This window comes from Phyllostomus discolor, chromosome 3, assembly GCF_004126475.2.
Source record: "Phyllostomus discolor isolate MPI-MPIP mPhyDis1 chromosome 3, mPhyDis1.pri.v3, whole genome shotgun sequence".
NCBI lineage: Eukaryota > Metazoa > Chordata > Mammalia > Chiroptera > Phyllostomidae > Phyllostomus > Phyllostomus discolor.
The window spans coordinates 84,276,695-84,290,680 of record NC_040905.2 but is presented as its reverse complement, the minus strand read 5'-3'; the positions used below and the strand labels follow the sequence as shown (position 1 = coordinate 84,290,680).

Genomic DNA, 13,986 nt, shown 5'->3' with positions numbered 1-13,986 from the left:
ATGATATTATTTACTTAGAGGTACAAAATTCCCACGTAGTCCAGAGATCACAAGTAAATTGAGTTAGTGAGCACATATTTATCTGACTTGTAAAATTTATCAGGTAAAGATTTTTCTCAGGAAATATGTTTAACTTTGTCACACAATTTATGCCCACTATAAAAGCACTTTTATAAGGACTGTTTTTTGAACTTTACTTTCTCCTAATTTAGTGTTGTCATTTTCTCATTGACATTTTATGTGCTTTTGTCTTTCCCCAAAAATAATTTTTTCCCCAAAAATAATTTTCTTATTTTTCTTCTCTGCTTGTGGATTGTCCCAGCATAATGTGCCACTCAGATTGTGGGGGAAGCCCTGTCCACTATGGTTTCATTAATCATATCAGAACACTAGAACACCAGAACATTACACAAGTCCAGTGCATTTTTATTGTGTTGTGAGGTATCTGCAAAGCATTTTAAATTGCCACTTTATTTTTAATGTTTTTCAACTCCCAAGGGAGGCATAATTGTTAAATATTAACAATCATTTACTGTGTGTTATGTTCTGTGAGGTAGGCATTGTGCCAACTACTTTGCATTTGCTGCCTTTAATCCTACTATGCCTTTAGGGAATTATTATTTTTCATTTTTAAGATGAGGAAACCAAGTCTTAGAAATGTTTTACACCAAATAAATAAATAGCCTACGTATTTCTGGCCAAGTGGTTACTTTTCACATTTTTTAAATTCCCTTATTATGCTCTCTTGCCTCTTATGGGGTTTGCAGTAAGGAGGATTTGAGTTGGAATCTCATTCTCACTCCTTACTGCTTTCTTTAGCTTAGGCAACCCACTTCACCTGTCTGAGGCTTGAATTTTCTGTTATATAGTGGTGATAAAGCCAGTTTGCAAATGTGTATGAGGAATGAGATAATGTAATAACTTAAAGTGCCTAGTATATAGTTTGTATCTATAAATCTATATTTGTGTGTAAAGGCTTGTTGGAGGTAATTGACCTATTGAATCCACACTGTAACTAATAGTTTTTGATAATGCAAGGTGACTTATTGGGACAGATCACTCTGGTTTTGTTTGTGTTTGGTTTTTTTGAAAGCAGATTTGTCTGACAAGCTGTTAACTATCTCTATTAAAAATTAAGGCAAGCCCTGATTAGTGTGGCTTAGTGGGTTGGGTGTCTTCCTAAAAACTGAAAGGTCAGGTTGCCAGTTCAATTCCTGGTCAGGGCACATGCCTGGGTTGCAGGCCAGGCCCCCAGTTGAGGGTGTTTGAGAAGCAGCTCATCCATGTTTGTTTCCCTCTCTTTCTCCCTCCTGTCCCCTCTCTCTGAAAATAAATAAATAAAATCTTTTTAAAAAAATTGAGCCAAATAGGTTCCTCAGAACATTAAACAAAATTATCATATGACCCAGCAGTTTCACTCCTAGGTATATATCAAAAGAATTAAAAACAGATATTTCAAATAAAAATTTGTACATAAATGTTCATAGCAACACCATTCACAATATCCAAAAGATAAAAACAATCCAGGTGTCCATCAATGGATGAATGGATAAACAAAATATACGTATATACAGTAGAATATTATTCAACTATAAAAGGAATTAAGTACTGATACTCGCTACAGCTTGGATAATTGTTGAAAATATGCTCAGTGAAATAAAGAAGCCAGACTTAAAAGGCTATATATTGTATAATTCCATTTATATAAATTATCCACAAAGGGCAAACTCATAGAGGAGAAAAATCAGAGTTGTAGTTTCCAGGGGCTGGGGGAGGGGGAATGGGGAATGGCTGCTTAACAGCTATGGTGTTTCTGCTTGGGGCGATGAAAAATTCCTGAACTAGACAGTGGTGATGGTTGTACAACATTTTGAATAACTGAATGTTAGTGAACTGTACACTTTTTAACAGTTAAAGTGCTAATGTTCTGTTATGTGTGCTTTACAATAATTTTTAAAAACAAAAAATTAACTCCAATAATTTATTCATCCCTGGGTACTGTTTAGTATTTATTTATTTTTTTTTAAAGAAAAAGACCACAGCTTTTTTATCCACTCATCTACTGATGGGTACTTGGGCTATTTCCAGAGCTTAGCTATTGTAAATAATGCTGCTATGAACATAAGGGTGCTGCATATATTCTTTCAAACTGGTGTTTTAGAATTTTTAGGATATAACCTCAGAAGTGGAATTTCTGGGTCAAAGGTAGTTCCATTTTTATTTATTTATTTTTTTTTAAATTTTTCTTTGTTTAGTGTTTAGAGACATGGGAAGGGAGGGAGAAAGAGGCAGAGAAACATCAATGTGAGAAACATTGCCTCTTTTTTTTTGTTTGAGTTTTCTTATGTTTTATTGATTATGCTATTACACTTGTCCCATTTCCCCCACTTTATTCCCCTCCGCCCAGCACACCCCCTCCCACCCTCATTCCCCCTCTTTAGTTCATGTCCATGAGTCATACATATAAGTTCTTTAGCTTGTGCATTTCCTATACTATTCTTAACCTCCCCCTGTCTATCTTCTACCTACCTACCTACCTACTTACCTGCAATAAGAACGCTACTTATTCTCTGCACCTTTTCCTCCTCTCTTCCCACCCACTCCTCCATTGATAATCCTCCATGTGATCCCATTTCCATGTGAACGATTTCTGAAATTCTTTACCTATTCTAGTTGTTTCCTCAGTTTGTTTTTGTTTTTTTAGAGTCAGTTGTTGATAGTTATGTTTGTTGTCATTTTACTGTTCATAGTTTTTATCTTCTTTTTCTTAGATAAGTCCCTTTAACATTTCATATAATAAGGGCTGGGTGATGATGAACTCCTTTAACTTGACCTTATGTGGGAAGCACTTTATCTGCCCTTTCATTCAAAATGATAGCTTTGCTGGATAGAGTAATCTTGAATATAGGTCCTTGCCTTTCATAACTTGGAACACTTCTTTCCAGCCCCTTCTTGCCTGTAAGGTTTCTTTTGAGAAATCAGCTGATAGTCTTATGGGCACTCCTTTGTAGGTAACTCTCTCCTTTTCTCTTGCTGCTTCTCAGATTCTCTCCTTAGTTTTAGTCTTGGGTAATGTAATTATGATGTGCCTTGGTGTGTTCCTCCTTGGGTCCAAGTTCTTTGAGACTCTCTGAGCTTCCTGGACTTCCTAGAAGTCTATTTCCTTCACTAGATTGGGGAAGTTCTCCCTCGTTATTTTTTTCAAATAAGTTTTCGATTTCTTGCTCTTCCTCTTCTCCTTCTGGCACCCCTATGATTCAGATGTTGGAACATTTAAAGTTGTCCCGGGGGTTCCTAAGCCTCTCCTTGTTTTTTTGAATTCTTGTTTCCTCATTCTGTTCTGGTTGAATGTTTATTTCTTCCTTCTGGTCCAAGTTGTTGATTTGAATCCCAGTTTCCTACCTGTTACTGTTGGTTCCCTGTATATTTTCTTTTATTTCCCTTTGTATAGCCTTCGCTTCTTCCTCTATTTTGCATCTGTACTCAACCATGTCTATGAGTATTCTGGTTACCAGTGTTTTCAACTGTGCATCTGATAGGTTGGCTTACTTTTCATCACTTAGTTCTATTTTTGGAGCATTGATCTGTTTCACTTGGGACATATTTTTTTGTCTTAGCACGCCTGTTACGTAGTTAAGGGTGGGGCCTTAGGTATTTGCCAGGGTGGGGCAACCTGCATTGCTGTGTTGTGGCTCTGCCTGTGGGAGAGGGGTCTGAGAGGGAAAAATGCCACTAGCTGGGTTCTCAGATGGCTTTCAGTCACTTCCCCTGCTATGCACAAGCAAATTGCACCCTTCTGGTACTGACTGATTCCCGGGTGGGTGGGTTTGTGTACATTCTAGGACCCTGTGGGTCTCTCCAGTGAACTTTCCTGTGAGTCTGGGACATTGTCCTGCTGCCTCAGCTCCCACAGGTGTTTTCGGTTAGAGGTTTTTGGCTTTGTTTCCCTGTGCTGGAACCCTGGGTTGCTGGGTCTGTCTCGCTTACCAGATGTTACTCCTGGTTTATCTGCACACAAATGTCGGACCACCTGGTCCTCTAGCCACCACCTTGCCTTGAGTCTTCTCTGTCCCTGCTGTCCATCTCCGCCCTTCCTACCAGTCTGGATGAATGTTTTTTGTTTAACTCCTTGGTTGTCAGACTTCTATACAGTTCTGTTTTGTGGTAGTTCTGGTTATTTTTTTGTTTTTAAATGTGTTGCTTTTCTTCTTTTGGTTGTGTGAGGAGGCAAATTGTATCTACTTATGACTCCATCTTGGCCAGAAGTCCCAGTGCTTTATTTTATTTTTTTTGATGTGAGTGCTCGTGCCACAGATTTGTTTACTTTGTGATGCATTGAGCTCTGACCTTACAGTTTATGCACTTTTCTGTGTCTAAATTTTTTAAATACTAATTTATTTTTATATTTCTTTAATTTTTGTTTTTAAATTACAGTTGACATGCAATATTAGATTAGTTTCAGGTATACAGCATGATTAGACATTTATATAACTACAAAATAGGTCTAGTACTCATCTGACACCTTCCATAGTTGTAGTGACTATACCTCCTATGCTATACTTTTCACCCCCGTGACTATTTTTATAACTGCGAATTTATACTTCTGAATCCCTTCACCATTTCACCCATCCCCCGGCCACCCCTCTCCTTTGGCAACCATCATTTTGTTCTGTATATCTATGAATTTGTTTCTGTTTGGCTTGTTTGTTTTTTATATTCCACATATAAGTGAAATCATATGGTGTTTGTCTTTCTTTGACTTATTTCTCTCAGATAATACCCTCTTGGTCTCTCTATGTTGTCGCAAATGGCAAGATTTCATTCTTTTTTTTTTTTTATGGCTGAGTAACATTTCATCATGTTTGTACTACATCTTTGTCCATTCATCTATTGATGGCCACTCAGATTGTTTCCATATCTTAGCTATTGTAAATAATAGCTAAGTGAATATGGGGTGTTTGTATGTTTTTGAATTAGTGTTTTACATTTCTTTGGATAAATACCTAGAAGTGGAATTGCTGGTTCATGTGGTAGTTCTATTTTTAATTTTTTGAGGAACCTCTATACTATTTTCCATAGTGGCTGCACCAATGTACAATCCCACCAGCAGTACACCAGGGTTCTCTTTTCTTCACATCCTTGCTACTCTCGTTTGTTGATTTATTGATGATAGCCATTCTGACAAATACAAGGTGACAACTTACTGTAGTTTTAATTTGCATTTCTGTGATAATTAGTGATGTTGAGCATCTTTTCGTAGGTCTTCTTGGCATCTGTATGTCCTCTTTGGAGAAGTGTCTGTTTAGGTCCTCTGCCCATTTTTTAATTGAATTGTTTGTTATTTTGCTGTTAAGTTGTATGAGTTTCTTATACATTTTAAATATTAAACCCTTATTAGATATATCATTGAAGAATGTGTTCTATTCAGTGGATTGTGTTTTTATTTTGTTGAGGTTTCCTTTGCTGTGTAAAAACTGTTTAGTTTGATGTAGTCCCACTTATTAATATTTTTTTTTGTTTTTCTTGCCCAAGGGACATATTAAAAAAAATATCACTAAGAGTGATGGTAAAGAGTTTACTGCTTATGTTTTCTTCTAGGAATTTTATGGTTTCAGGTATTACATTTAAGTCTTTAATTCATTTTGAGTTTATTCTTGCATATAAGAAAGTGGTCTTAGTTTCATTTTTTTTTTTTGCATGTACATGTCAGTTTTTCCAACACCATTTATTGAAGAGACTGTGTTTACACCATTGTATAGTCTTACCTTGTTTGTCATAGACTAATTGACCATACAGTTATTTCCGAGTTTATTTCTGGGCTCTCTGTTCTGTTCCATTGATCTATATGTCTTTTTTTTTTTTATGCCAGTACCATCCTGTTTTGATTACAGTATAGCCTTTGAGTACAGTTTGGTATCAGGTACCATGATACTTCCAACTTTGTTCTACTTTCTCAGTATTGCTTTGGCTATTAGGGTCTTTTGTGGTTCCATGTTGGTTTTAGGATTATTTGTTTTAGTTCTGTGTAAAATGCTGTTGGCATTTTGATAGAGATTGTGCTGAGTCTGTAGATTGCTTTGGGTAGTATGGACATTTTAACAATGTTAAGTCTTCCTATCCATGAACATAGTATATCCTACTCGTATCGTCAGTTTCTTCAGTGTCTTACAGTTTTCTAAGTATGGGTCGTTTACCTCCTTGGTTAGATTTATTCCCAGGTATTTCATTCTTTTTGAAGCAGTTGTAAATGGAATCATATTTTTTTATTTCTCTTTTTGATAGTTCTTTGTTGGTGCATAAAAATACAACTGATTTCTGAATATTAATTTTGTATACTGCTACTTTGCTCAATTCAATTACTCTAATAGTTTATGCTGGAATCTTAGGGTTCTTTCTAAATATAGTATGCCATCTACAAATAATGACAGTTTTCCTTCTTTTCAATTTGGATGCTTTTCTCTCCCTCCCTCCCTCTCCCTCCCTCCTCCCTCCCCCCCTCTCTCTCATCGCATTGTTATGGCTAGGACTTCTATACTATGTTGAATAAAAAGGGTAAAAATGGACATCCTTATGTTGTTCCTAATCTTAAAGAAAAAGCTTTTAGCTTTTCACCATTGAGTATGATGTTAGGTATGGGTTTGTAACACAGGGCCTTTATTATGTTGAAATATGTTTCCTTATCTTTATTTTGCTGAAAAGGTTTAATTATAAATGGACGATGAATTTTGTCAAATGCTTGTTATGTTCATGTGATTTTTTAGCCTTCATTTTGTGTATGTGATGTATCATATTAATTGATTTGCTGATATTGAACCAACCTTGCATCCTGGGAATAAATTCCACTTGATCATAGTGTATGTTTTTTTTATGGCTTTCTAATATTTTTTTGAGGATTTCTGCATCTGTGTTCACCAGGCTTATAATTTTTCTTTTCTTGTAGTGTTTTTGCCCAGTTTTGGTATAAGGGTAATGTCCTCATAAAATGAGTTTCAGAGTCTTTCCTGCTCTTCAGTTTTTTGCAATAGTTTGAGCAGTATAGGTATTAATTCTTCTTTAAATGTTTGGTAATATTCACCTGTGAAGACATCTGGTCCAGAACTCTTCTTTGTTGGGAGTCTTTTGATAACTGATTTGATTTCATTAGCAGTTACCAATCTGTTCAAATGTTCTATTTCCACATGACTCAGTTTTGGAAGATATGTATTTTTCTATAAATTTATCCATTTCTTCCAGGTTGTCCAATATTTTGGTATACTGTAGTATTTCCTTATAATCCTTTGTGTTTCTGTGCTGTTATTATTTCTTTTTCAGTTCTGATTTTGTAAAAAACTTCAAACGAGGAGATGTTTATTGATTTTAGAGAAGAAGGAGGGGAGGGAGAAACATCGATTGGTTGCCTCCTGTACCAGAGACTGAACCCACAACCTTCTGTTGTACAGAACAACACTCCAGACAACTGAACCATCCAGCTGGGGCCATTTCTGATTTTATTTACTTGGGCTGGCCCTCTCTCTTTTTTTCTGGATGAGTCTAGTGGAAGGTTTATCAATTTTGGTTATCTTTTCAAATAATCAGCTGTTGTTTCATTGATCATTTATGTTTTTAGACTCTGTTTCATTTACTTCTACTCTGATCTTTATTATTTCCTTCCTTGTACTCCTTTTGGATGGTGGCGGTGTTCTTTTTTAGTTTTCTTAAGTATAAGTTTAGGTTGTTTATTTGAGATGTTTCTTGTTTCTTTAGGTAGGCTTATATTGTGGTAAATTTCCCTGTTACACTGCTTTAGCTGTGTCCCATAGATTTTGGGGTCATTCTGTTTTCATTTTTATTCTTCTTGAGATATCTTTTGATTCTTCCTTGATTTCATTATTAACCCATTCAGTGTTTAGTTGCATATTATTTAGCCTATGCATTTGTTTCTCATTCATCTTCTTGTAATTGTTTTCTAGTTTTATGCTATTGTCATCAAAGAAGATGCTTGATAATGATTTTGATCTTCTTAAATTTATTGAGACTTGTTTTGTGGCCTGGCATGTAGTCTGTGCTAAAAAATGTTCCATGCGCACTTGAAAAGTCTGTATATTTTGCTTTTGGGTGAAATTACCTAAAAATACCATTTCAGTCATATGATGGAAGGTCATTTAAGGCCACAGTTTCCTTGTTGATTTTCTGTCTAGTTGATCTATTCATTGATGTCAGTGGGTCTTAAATGTCCCTTAATGTGACTGTATTACTGTTGATCTCTCCCCTTATATTGGCAATATTTGCTTTATATATTTAGGTGCTCCTGTGTTGAGTGTGTAGATATTTACAAGAATTATAGCCTCGTGTTGGAATGATCCATTTATCATTATGAAATACCCTTCTTCATTTCTTCTTACAGCCCTTGTTTTAAAGTGATTTTGTCTGATATAAGTATTGCTATCCCACCTTTTTTTGTTTGTTTCCATTTGCATGAAATATCTTTTCCATTTCTTTCCTGTGGTTCTGTTTTTCTTTCAGTCTGAAGTTGGTAGGCAGCATATATGATTTTATGATTTTATCCATTTGGCCACCCTGTGTCTTTTGATTGAACCCTTTGCTCCTTTTACATTTAATGTAATTATTGATAGGTATGTAATTATTGCCATTTTATTCATGGTTTTCTGACTGTTTTTGTAGTTCTCTGTTCCTTTCTTAGTCTCTTGTATGTTAGTAACTTTCTATAGTGTTGTGTTTGGATTCCTTTCTCTTCATTTTTTTTTTATTTCTGTTACAGATTTTTGGTTTGTGGTTACCATGTGCTTCATATATACTGAGCTATGTTTAACTGTTTGCTTTTATCAATGAAAATATTTTTCCAGTATTTTCTTATTCATGTTTTTGATCTTGTTTTTTCTTAAGTCCCTTTAACATTTCTTATAATAATGGTTTGGTAGCAATGAGCTCCTTTAGCTTTTTCTGGTTTTGGAAACTATTTATACTTTGATTCATAGGCTACTCTACCCTGAAAATCTTGGTTGTAGGGCCTTGTTTTTTATTACTTTGAACATTTATTACTTTGTGCCAATCTCTCTGGCCTGCAAAGTTTCTGTTGAGAACTCAGCTAACTATCTTTTGTATATAATAATTGCTTTTTTCTTGCTACTTCGAAGAAAATTCTCTCTTTGTCTGTAACCATTGGTATTTTAATTATGCGTGTCTTGAAGTGTGCCTATTTGCATTCATCTCATTTGGGACTTGCTGTGCTTCCTGGATTTGTATATCTTTTTCTATCACCAGGTTAGGGAAGTTTTCAATCATTGTTTCTTCAAATAGGTTTTTAAATTTGTTGCTCTTTTTTCTTGTACCCCTTTAATGCAAATGTTGGCTTGCTTGATGTTGTCTCCAAGGTCCCTTAAGCTATCCTAATGTTTTAAATTCTTTTTTCTTTTTGCTGTTCTGATTGGGTGTTTTCTACTACCTTATCTTCCAGAACACTGATTTGATCCTGTTTCACCTAATCTACTATTGATTCCCTCTAAGGTGTTTTTGCATTTTACTTATTGTATTCTTCACATCTGACTGGTTCTGTTTTGTATTCTATATCCATTTTTATGCTTTGTGTCTTTGTTGAAGTTCTCGCTGAGATCATTTAACATCTTTAGAAACAGTGTTTTGAACTCTCTATTTTGTCAATATGCTTGTCTTTATTTTGTTTAGTTCTTTTCCCAGAGTTTTGTTCTGCTTCTTCATTTGTGGTGTGTTTCTTTGTCTCCTCATTTTAGCTGGCTTCCTGTGTTTGTTTCTGTGTATTAGGTAGATATGCTATGTCTCCTAGTCAAGGCAGGGTGGTCTTATATAGTAGGTGTCCTGTGGGGCCCAGCAACGCAGTCTCTCTGGTCATCTGAGCCGGATGCTCCAGGGGTGTCCCTTGTGTGGATGGTGTGTACCTTCCTGTTGCAGTTGAGCCTTGATTGTGGTAGGCATGTCGGTAGATGCGATTGATCCTTATGCTGACTGGCTGTGGCAGTAGCAGATGAGCTGTTGTGCATAGTCTGACTCTTTGTAGCAGGATTTGCTTTAGTGGGACTCTGGTGCATATCAAGTCTGCCCTTTGGGTGTGGTGTTTGTGAAGGTGATTGGGTGGTACTCTGGTTTGCCCTGAAGCCAGCTAGTGGGTGTGTTGGCTCTGAGGCTTCTTATGAAGGGCTCTGGTGCAAGCCAAGTTCAACTTCAGCCTGTACCTGGCCTAAACCCACTTGGTAGGAGCTACAACTTCATCTGCAGTTGGTTACCACCTCTGTTGGGCTTCAAGGTTCCTGGGAGAGGTTATGCTATGAAGTGAGACTGGCTGCCCCTAGTGCTGGGCTTGGGGGCTGCTTAGTAACAGACACTTGTGGAGGTCAGCTGCTGCTTGTTTGGGATTTGTGGACCTTTGAGAGCTTTTAGGAAAGTGCTGTGTGAGCCAAGGCAAGCTGCTGGTGTGGAAAAGCTGTGGAAAGTGGTTTGGGTCAGGCCTGGGAGTAGGGTGGGGCATGGTCTCAGGGAATCACCAGGGAAGGGCAAACGCTGTTAGCCAGGTTGATGCAAAGATTAGATTCGGTATGTGCTGGCTGGGGCATCGGGGAGGGGAAGGCTCTGCAAAGGAACAGTGGTGTCCACCATCACTTAGGTCCTCGAGAGAGCTGCCTGTACCCTTGCCCTGTAGCCCTAGCCCTGAAGCTAGTCATTTTAGTTCCTCCCCACAGATCCCTTAGGATCTTTGAGCTACTGCCACTGTGCTGGAGCTCTAAGCAAGTGAGTTTCTAAGTGAGTTCATGCTTAGGCTTTTTAAAACTTGCAGCACCTAAGTTTTAAGCAACCCACTGTCTTTCTCAGACACAGTTCCCTCTTGTTTTCACTGCCAAGTGTTATGGAGACTTCTCTTCCCAGTACTGGTGTCCTGGGCTTGGGAGCCCAGTGTTAAGGCTGGGACCCCTTGCTCCTCAGTGGGGACTTCTGCAGCAGAGATATTCCTCCTGATTCTAAATTGCCACACTCTGGGTGTGGGACCTGCCTGTTCCACATGTCTGCCCCTCCCACCAGTCTCAACACAGCTTCTTTATATCCTTAGTTATAAGAATTCTGTTCAGTTAGTCTTTGTGTGGTTCTTAATGGTGTTATTCTATAATTTTATATGGTCATGGGAGGAAGTGAGCAAAGGTTTATCTATTCTGCTATCTTGACCACCTATTTTACTTTATACTTTACATAAAAAAATAACTATTGAATATTTACTATGTGCTCAGTACATGAATTAAATTCATTTTAATCTATCTTAATCTAAGTGGTTGTAGCAATTTTATATAAACTATACAAACTCTCTTACAACATTTTTACCTAACATTATATCTCAGATAACTTTCATGTCATTATATCATCATTTAGCAGAGACACTATATGATTACTTAATACGAGGTCTGTCCGGAAATTATCCAGCCACATGCTTTGAAAAATAGAGACATCTGCTGAAGAAGATACAAGAAACATTGCACAGAGGACAGTGGCATCTCAGTGTCCTTCAAAGTAGGCACCCTGGGGCCTCACACAGTTCTCCTAGTTGCCGTCAGCTGCCCAATAGTATTAGTTTGAAATCTCTTCCCTTTCAAAGGTGATTTTAGTTTGGGGAATTCCCTGAAGTGACAGGGCACTACTAAATCTGGGCTGTAAGGGGTCTGAATCACCTGGGTGATTTGATGTTTTCCCAAAAAACTCTGCATGAAACGTGATGCATGAGTTGGTACGTTGTTGTGATAAAGCTGCCAATCACCAGTTGCGCATGGCTGTGGCGTTCTGAATCATCCAAATAGTTTCTGTGGAGTAATGTTCAAGCTTAACACAAAATTTGATGGAGATTTGTTGTTCTACTCACTCAGTCATTTTGAGAACAACAGCCACACAGTACACATTCTCATTTAATGATGTCTATACCCCCACTGACTTTTACAGTGAAGTCGTCATTGTTCATGCATGCATACTCCAGTCCACTCTCATTGGCTGCCAGGTTACATCGATGTCTTACAAACCATTCTCGCTATATTAACCGTGGCTGGAATTTTTCTGGACAGACCTCATATATTTAAGCGATCTCCTGATGATGAACACATCAGTTGTTTATAGTTTATTGTTATTTTTTTAACAATTTTCTAGTAGACATTAAAGGTCTGTTAGAGGCTATTTTATATTTTATGGGACAGGAATCCTATGTGTATGTCATGTGGCCATGAATCCACCAACTTTAATATTACTCCTAGTACAGAAGGCATTCTTCAGCAATTGCTAATTTACAGGTCTCCAAATTTTGGTAGAGTGGATTAAACACTTTTTTATCAAAAGTCGGGACTAAGGTGTTATATTAAATAGCCTGGATTAAGATATGTTAACAACCTTCTCTCATTATGAAGAGGATGGCAGAGGAAGGAGAAGATTTTAGGGTATGTGGAAATAAGGAAAACTCAATTGTAAAACACTTGGCCATTTTCTTCTCGATGAACTTTCATGTATTCGTGGATCAGGTGAATGAAATGTAAACTTTAAATCTATAAAATTATTTTTGTCTCTGTGCTCTTCTCTGCTCCTCTAAGATAAACTTCTAAAAATTAATCAGACTAGCAATTTGAATGTACTTTGGTAGAGATTTAGACATTTTGAGTGATTTTTAAGACTTGAAATTAAAAAATTATTAACATTTTTGCAAATACTTTTGGAGTTCATCAGACATACTGAGCATGTTTAGTGGTTTACAAAGTAATATTCTTTTTTTTTTTCATTATTTTTAAATGTTTAGTTAATTCCGTGTACCATGAAACTTCCAGAAAGACAGCCTGAGTTTTTCTTTTACTATTCTTTGCTGGGAAATGATGTTACAAATGAACCCTTCAATGATTTGATCAACCCAAACTTTGAGCCAGAAAGAGCATCTGTTCGAATACGAAGCAGTGTAGAAATTCTTCGTGTCTACCTGGCTCTTCAGTCTAAACTACAGGTAAGTACTGCAGAAAAAAAAATTTTTTTATTAGAGATGATATTTTTAAGTGTTAGAAAGGTACCCAAACCATTTTACTAGTGGAGGTCATTTTTTTCTGCCACATCCTTTAATTTTTTAGGAATTATCCTGACTTGTAAAGTCATGGCATAATAGTTACTTCAGAATTTTAAGAGATTTACCTCCTTCCTAGTTAATTGTGAAAAGAGATATGTCAATTATCAGTCCTTTATAATAAAACATTATACTTGACACTTAAAGCTTTGAGCACAGGAAAGATTTCATTACTGTTGGTGGAGATAGCTATCAGCACAAAGATCCCACTTTAGAGTTCAGAATTTACACTCCTCGTTACTATTAAGGCAAGAGAGCCCTGACTGGTCAGGCTTAGTTGGTTGGGCATTGCCCACAAAGCAAAGGGTTGCTGGTTTGATTCCCAGTTAGGGTACATGCCTGGGTTGCGGGTTCAGTCCTCATGTCAGGGCACGTGCAAGTGACAACCAACCACTGGATGTTTCTCTTCCTTTCTTTCTCCCTCACTTCCCTGTCTCAAATAAATACATACATACATACATACATACATTTTTTTAAAAAAAGCAAAGAGATAACAACTTTCTAAAACCTGCCCTTGAATGGGAGTTTTTATAAACTAATTTCAAAGTGGACTCTAAAAGTGAACCTTACCTTGTAAAAATTACTGTTCTATTTTTATTACAGTTGCCTTAAATTAACCTAAAAGGGGATAGCCATCTATAGGATGTGATAGTCATTTACTTATAGTGAAGTGATCAGGCTTGTGTTTTGGGTAGGAGGTGAGAAGAGGCATTAAGGAATTTTAGTAGAACTAAATTTTAGAGGTGACTGTGCTAAGTCCAAGATATTTAGAAAGCTGAAGGCTATATGAAATGATAAAATGCAGAGAAAAGCCACATTTAATTTTATTCTATATTTGACATATCAGTTCTTACCTAAAGTACTGACTTGTTTGATGCTCAAGAACA

The 13,986-nt window shown here is 36.8% G+C and overlaps 1 protein-coding gene across 2 annotated transcripts in view; it reads left to right on the top strand.

Moving 5' to 3' along the window:
* Positions 1-13,986, top strand: part of CEP120 (centrosomal protein 120) — a 74,993-nt gene that overhangs the window by 15,946 nt on the left and 45,061 nt on the right. For both annotated transcript variants that reach the window (XM_028509269.2, XM_028509278.2), the window contains exon 7: positions 12,788-12,985. In XM_028509269.2, the coding sequence (XP_028365070.1) occupies positions 12,788-12,985 (198 nt within the window). The remainder of the gene's footprint in view (positions 1-12,787; positions 12,986-13,986) is intronic.